This window comes from Thunnus albacares, chromosome 6, assembly GCF_914725855.1.
Source record: "Thunnus albacares chromosome 6, fThuAlb1.1, whole genome shotgun sequence".
Lineage (NCBI taxonomy): Eukaryota > Metazoa > Chordata > Actinopteri > Scombriformes > Scombridae > Thunnus > Thunnus albacares.
Window position 1 is genome coordinate 11,834,471 of NC_058111.1, and position 14,826 is coordinate 11,849,296.

Genomic DNA, 14,826 nt, shown 5'->3' on the forward strand with positions numbered 1-14,826 from the left:
GTGAATCACCAGTTTTTTTCTTTTTTTTCCCCCGTCAAAAATCTGTTCACCTTGTACTTTACACTTACATTTTTATTAATAACAACAGATAATATGAAATACCACTCATAGTGATGAACCAACAGAGAATTATCAGTGTGTTTTAGCGTCTTTCGGCTCGTTGTTTTGGTTTTCCGCCCTACAAACCTCACTATGATGATTCCCTCGTACCGCTTTCATTGTGTTGTTTCGAATCCAGCAGGCAGCTGTTTTCAGCAAAAAATCTCCAAAAACCCTGACACAGCAGCAAACAGACACAGTTAGTGAGCAGCTGGTGGAGCATTTAACAGCTAAAGAGTCAGATATTTCCCCCAGGAGTTGGAAGAGACCAAAAACAGAGCTAAAAGAGAGTGAAGATTGGTCTTAGATTCATCAGGTTGACAGAAACACAAATCCAAATGAATGATAGTGTTGCTCTGTATCTGCTGGATGTGTAAAGAAGCAACTGTTTGTTCAACATATCAGCTTAAAAAGTGATAGTATGTCAGTGTTGTGCTCACAATTTAATGCTGCCCCCAAATGACCAAAAACTTGGTTATTAAGTTTGCAATCAGCATGAATCTTGCTAACCTGAACATTAAGAGCCTTGCTAGCGTGAAAACATTGTTTGTATATTGTTCCCAAATCAGATTCAGCTCTTCAACCTCAAATTTTTGCTTGGTTACGGCCCTCTGTGATGCCTATATGCCTCCTTGGGGGGCAATTTGAGAAGCATTAACCGAGGAATCATCTTAGCACTCGTGTTTCTACTATGCAGGTTTTATTTCAACTGCACAAAGCAAATATGAACATCTGCTGATGCTGCAGTGATTTACTGAATAATGGCTTCTCTGGGCTTCAAATTATACAGCTTTTAATAATTCACTATAATCAGCATGAGCTACAGCTCGTCTCCCTGTATCAATAGTTGTAAATCCAGCATTTCCATTTAAACAAGGCCACAATACAAGGCCAGTTATTAATATAAACATGCGGCTTTCACTGCTGCTTCAAATTCAAGCTCGCCACCCTCGTTATGGTATAATTTGACAACCTGATTTAGTTACATGGCAACGCATGCTTTAACTGTTGGATGTGATTCAAAGTATGTATTTTTTAGGCTGTGTATCAAAATAGTTGTAAACATAAATGGAAAAACACATGGAGAGTGCTGCTTATATGGATGCCAGCAACACTTGGAAACCTTAATAAAAGTCCCAGCAGGCGGCTTTTAAATGTTTTTGGCGCTTCATGTAAAGGTAGTGAGAAAGTAGGCATGAGCCAGTGATATAAAGAATCTATAACTTTACATAAAGGATGAGAGTAACCGAGAGAAAACAGTCTCACAGTCAGACCGAGGGGTTATCTGAAGCGTGATGGGAGACCTTGGCTAATACAATTTGAGCCGGTAGTGAAACAAGTCATTCTTCCTCAGTGAGCGGCTGAATGAGTGCGACTGTGTCGTCTCTGTGCTGTAACACTGACTCATCTGTCCGTTGCCTTTAAAGCCTCAACTGTCTGAACTGATTGATAGGACGGACACTGAGGCTGTGAGCCAGAGAGCTATATTTAGTTTGTGCTGAACATCTCAACAGTGCAAATGACTAATATTTGTGTCCAGGTCATTAATGGTGAAATTGAGGCATCATAAATCTATTTAAGTGTCGCCTTTCAGTGCTTTGTTTTAAGTAATGGTGGAGTGGCTTCTATGAACTAGAGAATGGCTGTTTCTATATCAACATATCAACATTATCTGCTTATTTTATTTTATCACATATACACTCAAATGTCAATTTATTAGGTGCGCCTACCTTAAGCTAATATAACAGCCCTGCAATAAACCTTATCTTCATGAAAGTTATAATGTTCAGAGACTCACTGATATCTAAAAAAGGGCTGAGGCATTGTTCTCTCCATTTTCCTTTTTTGGAATAACTCTACTCTCAAAATATTCAGTTTTTTTTGTCGAAACAGTCCTCAACTTATGGTCATTTTGGAGGCTGTAGTATGTGGTGCTGTTGAACTGTATTGCGTTGTACTGAGAGGTAATTCTAATATTTCCCCCACACATTAATCTCAATGATGGTAGACCTAAATATTAGAAACCCCTCTGGATATATAGGTAACACAGTAAAATTCAACAACACTGGTTACAGCCCCTGAAATTAATCTGGATCAACCTCTTTAAAACTGTTTAAATCAAATCAGTACATTATATCCTGTGTGAAGGTAGGATTTGTTGCAGGACTGTATTAAACTGCCTTAGTTTTAGATAAGTGTACATGATCAACTGGCAACAGAGTGTATATGGGTGCCAGAGTATGTCAGTCAACAACAATATAGAAATTGCAATACAGTGAGGCCAAAGATATGCTTGAGGCCATTTAGAAACAGTGTACATACATGGACAATATCATTCTTCAATATTGATATTAGTATCAGCCTCACATATGACATATCTGTTGGGCTATAATATTGAGTTAAGTCTGATCAATACATTCATATAGCCAATATTATCAGCCAGTTTTGTAGCTTATTACAAATATACCAGTATTGTAGTGTATGTATGTTGGCCAATAGCTAACAAGAAATACAGCACAGAAAAGTATATTTTTTAACCGTAAACCTGCTGCTGAGGACGTCTTGATCACAATCATTTAATTATTATATTTAAGGGCTTATTACCAAAATTGTTTGATGATGTTATGTGTCTGTTGAAGAAGAAATATCAGCAGATAAATTGTTATCAGATTTTTTAGACTCTAACCATCAGCATCAGCCTCAAAATTCCAGTGTTGGTCTGGTTTCTCTAAATCCACTTAAGATGGGACTTTGTCAGGCTATTCTTCTTCTATCATCACAATTTAATCTTGTAAACTCTTTAAAAGCTGCTTTGGCTTTTTTTTTGAGCTTGTGGATAAATGTTGCCAGCAGAAAGTAAAGCTGGAAGCAACTCTTTTCACCAGGGTGAAGGCAATCAGTTGAACTTTCTGTGCTTCTGCACTGTTTTTAGTCAATAATGAGATTGACTATGGCCTTGAAATACCAAACAACAGCAGTCAGTACAGCACAGTATCACTTCAATCTCTCTCCTCTCCCACAGTGATCATTTCAGTGCAGCATCACAGACAATAGGCGTGAAGATGACAGGCTGACAGGCACAGGAAGAGGGACGGAAGGAGAGAGTCGGTCTGCATTTCAAATTACACAGCCTTATTCAGTAATTGATTTCAGCGTTTGTAATTTTCTGTAATCCTGGTGTTCACCGTGAGAGGAGAGGAATTCATTTTCTGCAGGAAATGAATTAGGGGACGGCGAGAGATAAAATGGATGTTGGAGAACACACCTGAACACAAGTGTGAGGACAATAATGAGATTCGTTTCCCCGAGCCCCCCCCCCGACATCTCATTTGATTGGCTGAGCTCAACTGCCAGCTATGGCCTGGCAGGCTTGTCGAAGGAGAATTTATTCCATTTTGTGGCAAAGTGATGGAGATGAGGCCTCTCTGGCCTGAGAGGAAGTACATTATTGAGTAAAATGACAGGAGGAAAATGTATGCTTCATACATTTGGAAGAGGAAGCTCTATTGGAGAGCAGGCAGAATAAGATCAAAGGCCATGTGAATTAAATGTCTGATTACGAAGCTTCTTCATAGAAATTCAGAGTGAAACAATCCAGAAAAATGACAGTAATACATTTTATAACACAAAAAGAATACTTCTGATTTTTAAGCGTGTTAAAGGAATAGTTTGACATTTTAGGAAATACTTTATCACTGTCTTGCTGAGAGTTCAATGAGAAGACAAGTCCACCTACCAGAGCCTCTGTTCATTAAATAACATCATATCTCGTTAAAATTTCAATTAATCAATGATCGATTTAATAATCTGTGACACTTGAAATAAACTGTATGCATATTCATTTATTTACATCACATTCACATTACAGTATGTTTTAATTATGCAACAGCACAACACTGTAATATATAAAAAGTGCTGCTGCAATTTTAGTTCAGAATCACAGTCGACTTCTTCCAGTCTTTCAGCTTTAGTTGCACACAACACCAAGACAGAAAAACACAAGTTTCCCTTCAAGTCCCCAAAATAACAACTATTTTCCTATAAAATACACATTTTAAATACCCCAGGAGCTGCTGAAATCTCCTCTCAAACAGTGCAAGACATTCAAAGCAGTTGTTTCAACACAATTCATAAAAAGGTAAACACCTGCCTTCCAGCCCAGAAGTGATGGTTTGAGTGTGAAAGAATTTCATGAAGATATTAAAACCATAACAGTTTGATCAAACAGACGTTAATTCAAGTACAACAATAGGCTTATGATTCAACAGCTCAGGTTGAGTAGGAACAAAAGGGAATCATGAATGAAATTCCTCTCGAACAGAAGCAAAGCAACAAGTGACATTAAAAACGTAAGATGTTTACAGACTTCCTCTGCCAGTGTTGTGAATAATATTGCACTCCAAATAATTTAAATACCAGTCACTGACAAGTGATTATGTCACAATGTTGATTTTTTTTCTGCAGTGAAAATCACTTCTTAAAAGCATCATTAGTAATAGATTTAAATATGACCTGTACAGCTGACCTATATGTTTTAGGTAATTAATCAGGAGGATCGAAATGGTAACAATAATACCTCTGATGATAAATATATAAAGAAAGGCTTTAAATTTGAACAAACTACCAAATCTGCGCATGAACACGGCCCGAGTGACAGAATTATGACAGGAGCTTTTCAGAATACAAAAACTAATAAATACAGAGGGATTCGCTGACTTTAAATATTGTTCTCTCGCTCTCAGCCCAAGGTGAGAGCCTGTGCAGTATGAGTCGTCCGGTCGCTCCACCTATCTGATGTTGATTAGCCCCTTCCCCGTTGCCATGGCAGCCGCAGCCGCAGCCAAAAGCTCAGAGCAGGTCAGGCAGTATGAGGCCCGGGGGTTTAGGCTCCACACAGTTAATCCAGAAATTGGCACAGCTGGCGTGGTACTGGTGGCCGCCGTACAGCAGCTTGAAGTTGTCCGTCTCCGAGTTGAACGCCTGTCAGAGTGAAAGGTTGAAATATGAGAGAGCTGAATCGCAGAGACAGTACGCACATCTGGGGAGGAAGAGGAGTATGTAGGGTGTGGACAACAAATGGGAAAAAACTATCTTATCCCTCCACTCTGTACTACTGCTGAACTGTAAAATACTGCTACTAACGCACAGCTAATGATTGATCGGCCTCCTTATTTCCATGAATATATCTAATTTGCGTTCTGCAGTTTGGGGTTAAATAATAAGAACGGACCCCGATGTTCACGTACAGCATGATTCACATCTTGATTTAAGAGCCGCGCTGTGGTCCAGCTTTTATGTACGTGACCCTGTTGTACATTCCTGCCAAATTACTCCTGAGAAAAGCAACCTCTGGCAATAAAAAGGATTTGAATACGCATGGGTGGAGCAGGCATTCGATACCTGCTAGAAAAGATTTAGCTTTCTCAGTTTAAAATGCCCTGCATATAATTGTATTTGAAGTACTCGCACAGGGAAAGAAAAGAAGAAAAAAAAATCTATTCAGTATAAACACACTTCTCAATCTACAGAAGTGACCCTCAAGATCTTACAGAATCACGACAATCAGATCAAACACTTGCTGTTTTATTGATCACATCTAAATCCTTGTTAACAGAGACTATATTAATCTGAAGGCAAACCAGTAAGTGACTGATTTTTGACGGAAGGATGCTGTCATGTCTGAATTCAAAGCACGTGGACCCTCCATGCTGTGACACATTTAAGCTGCATGAGCGACTTGTGGAGGCGAGACAGGCTTGTTGATATTTCTATGATTGCGGTGGAATAAATGAATGTACACCACATGACGGCGAGAGGTGCACAAAAGAGACACCTCAAACGTGGCAAAGGTATAATACAGTGTGAGGCGTCGCTTCACATACTGTATTTGCGTTTATTTCCACAGATCTGTATGTTCTAGCAGTAGGGTCGCAGCTATAAAAGCGCCGGTTTAGTGTTTTATCACAAATCTCTACCAAACAAAATGAGATGTATTCCACAATCTGACTTAATTTGTCTCCTGCATCAAGATTCCTGTGTTTTCATCTGAATAGACAGGCGTCATGCTGGAAATCAACTGCATCGTCTTGAAGCTGGATGTCTGAGCAGGTGATGCCATGAAGGCTAATTTAAAGGCAAGAAAGGGAGAAAAAAAAATCAATCAATCAATCCAAACAAGTATTTTCACAATAGTGGCGGACAGTGCAAAATTATTCTACAAAACAAATCTCAAAAAAGCTGCCAGCTGTTGAATGTAGATTAGTAGATATCCATTTGTACATCATGACAGTAGTGAAAAGTGTCTTTGGCCTTTTCAGCATAAACAGTTGAGGTCATGATGGCATCGATGGCCAGCGGTTACTGTCATTTCATCTATTTTGACTTTATCTGTCAAACTTATTTATCAAATTTCACCTTTTGTGCAATGTTTTCTTTTTTAAAAAACACAGGATTAAGGTCCAAGTCAGAAGATTTTGATGACCTCAGTTTTAAGTTGACCAAAGTCCTGCGAGGAAGTTTAAAGCGCAACCGCGAGAGCGATAGCTTCACGAGGGGAAAGGTTATGGAACTTGTTGGCATTTGTTGTAGAGAATATTGATCAGTTCATTTAGTTCGAGACAAAAGGGCGACATGAATCTCCACAGAGGCAAAAAATGTTTACAGCTGCTCCGAAATCTAATTTGCTTTTGTGCATCAGTGACTCTCCACATACAGCATCTGAATACACTGTAGCTGTTCGGGAAAACACTTGAGCGCTGTGACGAGAGTTTTGAGTTTTCACTGGGCCCAGCTGTAGCGCTGCGTGTGCGATCAGGAGATGCTAATGTGTGTGATGTGCAGTTTAAGAGTTTGCATCCCTGGTGAAATACTGGAGCCGAAGCTGGAGGAGAGAGAGGAATGAGTCATGTGCAGTGAATCATAGCCTCCCACACAGGAGGAGAGCGGAGACGCATGCAGAAAGCAACAACTGCATACAAACCCCCCCCCCACCACCACAACACACCATTAAGTCAAATGTAATCTCCACCTGCCCGAATGCAGTCTGCAGCACAGACGCTCCGCCGGATGAAGGGCTCTCTCACGCAAACTGAATGTTTCCACGCTTTTTCTCACACGCTCACATTTCACGGGCTGAGTGATTCCTCTCGAAGCTCTTTTGTGCCCTGGCCTACTTGTTTACTCAAACCTGCACTTAGGACTGCCAAAACTGGTGATGTTGGAGAGAGAGGATGCTAAATGAAAGGGTGGTCACACAAAGACGTACTGTAATATACCTCCTCCTTTCACTGCAGAGCCTTTCCTTCTCTCACCTCCACTTTTCCTTTCACCTTTTCGCACTCTTACACAAGTTCTCTTAGACTTCGCCTGTAAATCAGCGAATGTAGGGTAATTTAGTCTGTTTTAGCAGCATCAGTCATCAGACAGATGCTGTATATTCTTAAGTCTTTTTAGCCAGGCAACCACTGGTAACTCCACTCTGAAACAAGCTCATGCTTTCAACTCAGGCAGAGCTGGTCAGATAAAACTGCGACTCTACTAATTCACCTGACCTTTGTGTCTTTAAGGAGACATGATTCATACAGAGGTGCTACCTGATTAGATCATATTAAAATCTATCCTAAGTCTGCTTTTCTATCATTTCTAATATCTTCATAAGAGTTCAAAATAAATGAGGGATAATTACCCTTAACTTCCTGTCATTGTCTTTAGTCAATGCCTGTAAGCACAAGAAGAGTCAGCATGATGCAGCATATTCATGCGATGCCAAAAGCAAAGAGAAGTGTGCAGAGAACGAGAAACGAGCCAACATTTAGTTGAGTTGCTGTCACCAGTAGAGAACTCCCATTTTTCCTTGTGAAGGTTTGTGGATGAAAATATGAAAGAATCCAAGTTATTACCCCCCAGGGCTCCTACACATTTTCTATCTCAGAATTCATGAGATTTCTTCTTGAATTGATCTGAATTTATTGACTCAGTCAGTGAGAGCAGCAGATGCAGACAGAAACAGATCAGTATAGCTATCACAGTTAAATCACCACTGTTTACAGCTAAGAAATATTCTTTACAGGGATAAATAAATATAAAATTTACAAAGATTTGTGTAGTGTTCTTTTCCACGTAGACATTTTGTCAATTTCTAAACTTTTTAAGGCGTGGTATGGTCCAAAATGTACATATATCCAATATATATTTTTCCCTGACTTTATTAGCTGTGTAGGAACCCTGGTAACTTGAGCCACATTGAAGCAGGCTGTGACAGAGTTGGGCAACCAAACAACAGATTTATAAACTGAAATTTTGAGCAGATGGGAACAAACAGAAAAAAAAAAAAAACCTGACAAAGTTTGGACCTGAAGTTCATTTCAGCACTGCTGTCATACTTCCATGAGTAAAAGCTACACAGCCTTAATAATCAATCCAAATCCTTGAGGCACTTCAGAAACCTGCACTAATATAAACAGCCAGAAATGCTAAATTATTCAACTTAAAATCCTTTCCAGTGCTTCTCCCTGTAATTGCCCAAATTAGCATTTATCATTTAGCAGAAGCGCTGGAGCATCATTAGCTGAAAAGTATCACTTGTGATAAAACTTTGAACCGCTACTTCCTTTGAGTGACAAACTGAGATGAGATGAAGCTGCTGCTGGTTGCCTATCCCTGCCTCCAGACCCGAAAAAGCAGAAAATGATGACAAAACCGCCGCATGTCAGAATTATTGGTCCTGCGGTGACAAGGTGAGACTCTGGCTGAATCTGACAATATAATTATTTGTTTGTGTCAGAAAAATGGGGTAAACATTTTTAAGAATCATTTGGGAGATTAAAATTCATGGCATGAATTAACTGGGAGCCATTAAGCTTGTTTGTTGTCGAGCATTTTTCACATTTCTTTGATGCCACATCAACATCTCCACCCTTCTGCACCTTTGGTTAAAAAATAAATAAGTACCTCTTCACTAAAGGACAATGCAACAATCAGTGCTGTCTGCTGCAGCCAAAGCTGCTCTTTCACTTCATTATACTCTGAGGGGATGCTATTCTCCACTTCCCTATTATGCATTCTTACCAGTGTGGCTCTGCCAAAAATGTAATTAAAAGATGGGTTATTAATCTCATGCTAGTGGCACAGAGACAAAATAAAACTGCATTAATTTTCTAGCCTGGCTTTATGCACACGAGTGAGAGGTGAGAGACAGAGTGTGTTTGTGTGTGCAGGTCTATTATCAGCTGTACTCCCTGCTTATGACTAATGTGTAAGCCACATCTGCTCGCGGCCTAGATGCCTCTCTGTCAGCCATATCTTGCCTGAACCATCCATCTGGCTCTGGCTGAGCAACAGAGGGAACACAAGGAACAATCAGCGCCACCATCCTGCCCTCTAAACCACAGGGTCCAAGAATACCATTAATGGCCCACGTCGATGAAAATCACAGCTATCGTAGGCAAGGAGGTGGACATTCTGCACATAGTGCCCCAGTCAAAGTGAATAACCGAACAGTTATCAGAGAGCACCGATGGTTGTTAGCTGAAAGTGGCGAGGTGAGCTGTTACCTCGAGATAGAGGCGACAGAATAGAAAATGAAACCCTTCCAAGACAAAGTAGCGACCTTTTTGACCTTGAAGAACCAATCCCAGAGTGCAAAAACTCACCCTGAGGTGCCAAAGTGACAATTCTCTTCTCTCACTTAGTTATTTCAAGAGCAAAGTCTATTATCTTTAGACACTGTTTTTGGTCATCCTTCAGTAAAACAGCTAGGGGGACGACTGTGATTATTCACTAAACCCCTCCCTCAACCTGCGATTGTCCAATCACTGCTTAGCAAACCAGGCATGGCAGATCTGTCAAGCTTTTTAGTAAGAGTGATACTTGGCATATAAATGATGTGAGGTGGTCTACTATCCTTTCCAAAATCGGAATAGTTTAAGTGTAAACATGTAATGAATGCAGTTAAGCTTGTGTTTATCTGCTCTAGCATTGTCTGGCCAACTATCTTATGTAACGTTAGTTAGTGAGTAAGTTGTAAGTAACGTTAGGAACCTGGTTCTGGACAGTATCAGAGTTTAGGCTAACACTGCCGACTCTGTCCTGCTCCTTATTGGATGTGTGGAAGTGTTTTTTCCAGCAACCTGCGCAAACATTACCAGAGATATTGTTACTTTTGCCAGACAAATCGGTTGGTCCTTATCCTAATGGCTTTTTCTCTTGTAATGTTAAACATGAAAACATACTGTTTGAAAAAGTATGAAAGCTTAGCAGCAAAATAACAGGGTAATCTTACATTTTTCCTTATGATGCTTACAGGACCAACTAGCTCTATCCTGCAATACAAAAACATTGCTGTTTCTTTATTTACATGTTTCTTATATGTATCATTAACTAGTGAGGATGCTGACTTTTAACCTGGGAAATGCAGCTTTTGCCTCAGTCTTTTTGCATGATTTCACATATGCAGTCACCGAAGTCAGCACCAGAATCAACCTTTTCAACCAACTTACGTAGTTAATATTAGTTTATTAGTTCAATTTTATAGCTAAAACTGATTAAATCTGCCAGCAACAGTAATTTCGGCCAACAACACTGCCGACCAGAATTGAGAAGCCTGCTTTTATTGATCTGTGTCTGACATCAATGACCCAATGTTTCAAAAATGACTCAGAATTGACTGTTCAATCCACCACTGTTATCATAATAAACTGCGGTGGGAGAACAGAAAGCTTGACGGGCATAGCAACAGTAACTAAGGAGGGCAGAGCTTAGTGAACAGCCGACTGATCCACCTGTAAAAAGTGTGATAATGGCTGATGCTTTCTGCCTGTAACAGTATGTGTGTTGAAGCAGACAATCGCTGTTCGCTTGTGCAAGAGGAGAAGTGGAGAGAAGTGAATCCTGTCACTTTGGCCCCCCGCCGGGCTTGTCAGTAAGAGGAGAATAGCCCCCCTGAGGACCCCAGTGGGAAAGAGTGGAATGAGATTTGGTTGACAGTTCACTGTCTCATACTCGTTTAAACAGACGTCCAAAAGAGCTTTCTTCTTTGTTCTGCAAAATGTTTCAAAGTCAAAGAAATGTCAGTTGTTATCCGCTATGGATGAACACAACATTTTTGAAAAAATGTATCCACTAACAGTTACACTAAGTGTGTACGTGTGTGTGTGTGTGTGTGTGTGTGTACACAAACCTTGCTGCGAGCGTCGACATTGAGTAGACACACCCCGCAAGCCAACTCCTTGGCATTCTTGATGCCGTGCCTCAGAATACAGGAGGAGAAATCTAGGGAGCTTTCATCAGGCTGCACGAGCAGACACACACACAAACAAGCACAAAAAAACACACACAAACAAATTTTACTTTCTGCCACAGGGTGAATGGAGTCATTTCTATTCTTATAATAACAGCAATGCAAACAAGTCTGCTTACAGTAAACATCTTCAAGCATCATCATCTTTTTATAAAGACTTTGTTTGACTTGGGCTATATGGAGGAAAAACAAACAATATCCGAATATACATCTTTCATCTTTGAAGAAATAATGCAACCTGCTATGCTTCAATTAAACGTGTGCTTCCATTTTATTTCTTTCTCCCTCTTTGACAAACTGTCAGTTTTATCTTCTTCCTCTGAAAAACAATATTCCTCCTCTGCTGTCTCTGAGGAAGAGGACAGTCCTCATCCTCTGTAATGCTGTTTACAGAGACTTACAGACAGCTGGATGAATAAAACCTATGCAGTCCTTGTCATTGTTGTTGATCCGAACACCAGTGAACCAAAAATGCTACAGATACATTGCATCCAAATCAATAGATCATTGATCTGGACCTAATGGACCGACCACACTGGATTCACTATCATTTCATTACGTTATTGGCAGCCTTTTTATTGTTAATTGATATACAAAGCTCTATTATCATGTGTATTTGTGTACCTGCACTTGGAGAGTATAAACATGTCTTGGTGATAAAAGAAAGCAGCTGCTTACATAAATTTGTGTATTTTTTGAGTGTTTGGTTGCTTTATATCTGTCTGTTCTCTCACCGCGAGCTTGGCTAGCGACATGAAGCCCATAAGGTTGTTCCACACGCGGCTAATGTCCTTCAGCAGCTGCTGCAGCTTCTCAGAGCACACAGCTGTCGCTTTGATGCCCAGCTCCACACGCCTTGTGACGCGATACACTTCCACCACACCTGACAGATGAAAAAAAAACAAAAAACAAAAACACACAAGCACAAACATCATAAAAACATATTTAGTTGCTGTTTTTGCACTGGTTTTTTTTTTAGTCACTCACTGTGACATGTTTGCTACTCACAGCTCATTAAAACCAGAAAAACACAATATGGGAGTGGGACCTTGTCAGACCAGGCAGTGATAAGCCATCGCACCAGAGCTCGTTTTAATCTTGTCCTCTCTGTCCTTCAGAGGGTGTAAAGTCACACGCAGGGCTCTTTAACAGGCTCTCGTACCCACTACGCAGTAAGTCCTGGCTTGTGTATTGTGTGTGGGTGTGTGTGTGTGTGTGATTCCTCACCCAGCAGGTACTCCATGCCCTGAGCAGACTGGATGACCTCAGTGCAGACAGAGGAGCTGCTGATGCCATTCAGGGTGTTGTTGGCTTTGGTGATTACCTGCAGGTGGGAAGAGAGCAGCCAGCATTAGCGATGTTTTTGCTCATCATAATCATCATTATTATACCAACATTTTTGTCATATGTATAAATTCTGCCAGAGAGTGTAATGTCTTATGTTGGTGTTTTTGTGAGATGCCTTGCTAACAAAATAAAGAAATAGACTAGTTTTGGACCAAGACACAGCTGCCCATACTTATTTTCTAAGATTCACTTCTGGGAACTTGCAACTATGCAAATAATAAAGATAAAGTGTTCTTTCCAATATAAATCAGGGGTCAACAAACAAATATATCCAAAACCTACATGATAAGAAAAAGGTCCTTCGGTTTAACAGTGGGTTGAAAATAAAATCTGTGCCTTCTGGTTATCTTTAATAATTCTACTCCATGTGTACAGCCACTCTCACAATAAAGTCTTGCTATGGGACAGGGTCAGACACAGGACACAAACAAATACAAACCTCCAGAGCACTTTCCAGACACCTCTGCCACTCGTATGCGTAGCGCTCGCTCTCCTGGAACAACACAACACAGAATTATCTCAAATGAACACAAAGGCAAAGCAGAACAGAATAAGTAGCAGTGTGAGGAGTAGCAGCTTTTAACAGTCCTGAGTGCTGCGCTGAAATCTGGTCATTAATGACATGGGGTGCAGTTAGCCAAGCCGGGACCGCCTCACCTCCACCTCCCCAGTCAGGTCCTTGTACTTGTCCCTGATGACAGGCAGGGCGGGCTTCTCGCTCAAGGTGCTGGATCGGTCTCTGAAGGGCTGCTCTGGAGCTGGAGATGGGGGGGAACGCCCGATCTCCTTCTCGCCCAAACTGTGACTGCGTTTATGTGAGCCTGAGGCGAAGACAGGAGAGAGGAGGAAGATGGATAATGTTAGGGAAAACCAAAAAACACAAACTTTTTTTTTTTATTTCAGCAACCCAATAGCGATGACTCATTTTGAGATATGCACCTGTTTGTTTGCAATCATTATACTTCCATTCTGTTTTGGTTAATTCCTCCAGGACAAGAACGGCATGAGTAAATACTTAATTTGTGACAAACAATAATTACGAACAAAACAGAGGCACAAATATGCAGGTATGAATTATTCATAGGGGCTCATAGACGGACAAATCCTGGCAGGGTACCACAACAAACATGGGCACAAACACATGCTAAACCCAGACTATTCCAGTGGGGCTGGCAGTTAGTGCATGTGTGAGTGAGGGTTGCCCAGACACAGGTAATTTACCCCCCCCCCCCCCCCCCCCAACCCAACTCCTCCACCACCCACAGACACATGCGTCGTAGCTCCTCTCTCACCCCCCACATAACCAAAAAGCCCCACTATGATCAGATTACTGTTCCACTGGGCAAAGAAGAGTAAGTAAAGCCCTCCTCTTTACACAAATTAAATCCAACAGTGGGAGATAAATCTATGGGGTAAATGGGCTTTTATCACAGTGCAGGAAACGCTAATAAATTATTCGTGGAACATAACACCAGCAAACAGCGGTTAAAAAATGAACAGCCTTTAAGTGGATATGGTTAATTTCTGCTCATGGGTTTGCTGGCCTCTGCTAATCCATCTCACTAGTCACTGCCATTAGAGCAGGCTGTCATCTCAACACTGCCATCTAATGTCTCGCAGCTTTACTGCAGATCTGATGAGCCTGGTATGAGGGGTGGGGTGGACAAAGATGCTCCAAGGGTTAGTGTTGCTGTGCTGTTATGTTTTTAAATTTAACAACATGTCATGTTTGGTTGCTATTTAGATATTTAGAGCTGAAACAATTAGTCGGTTAATCAGTTAGTCAGCTACAACGATTCTGGTTATCAATTCATGGTTTATGTAATTTACTAAGCAAAAATGTCAAACATTTGTTGGTTACAGCTTCTCAGATTTAAAGACTTGCTGTTTTTTTTAAGTTTAGTAACATTCTAACTTGAGCATCTTTCGACTTTTTGTCAGACAAAACCAGCAAGTGGGTTGGGTTCTTTGAAATTGTGATGTGGATTTTTTCACTCTTTTCTCATATTTTCTGGACAAAATGAATCAATTTAGCAAGAAAATAATCAAGAGTTTAACACAATTGGCAGAATTGAAGTCACATG

General features: G+C 40.6%; 1 protein-coding gene across 5 annotated transcripts in view; it reads right to left on the minus strand.

Moving 5' to 3' along the window:
* Positions 1–3,870: 3,870 nt before the first annotated feature.
* Positions 3,871–14,826, minus strand: part of synrg (synergin, gamma) — a 36,585-nt gene continuing 25,629 nt past the window's right edge. For 3 of the 5 annotated variants that reach the window (XM_044353240.1, XM_044353238.1, XM_044353236.1), the window contains 8 exons: positions 13,400–13,563; positions 13,182–13,235; positions 12,623–12,719; positions 12,130–12,278; positions 11,276–11,386; positions 11,098–11,136; positions 7,784–7,816; positions 3,871–5,079 (listed from right to left, as the gene is read on the minus strand). In XM_044353240.1, the coding sequence (XP_044209175.1) occupies positions 4,948–5,079; positions 7,784–7,816; positions 11,098–11,136; positions 11,276–11,386; positions 12,130–12,278; positions 12,623–12,719; positions 13,182–13,235; positions 13,400–13,563 (779 nt within the window). In that variant the 3' untranslated portion in view covers positions 3,871–4,947. The remainder of the gene's footprint in view (positions 5,080–7,783; positions 7,817–11,097; positions 11,137–11,275; positions 11,387–12,129; positions 12,279–12,622; positions 12,720–13,181; positions 13,236–13,399; positions 13,564–14,826) is intronic. The other 2 variants (XM_044353241.1, XM_044353237.1) reach the window with 1 other exon arrangement.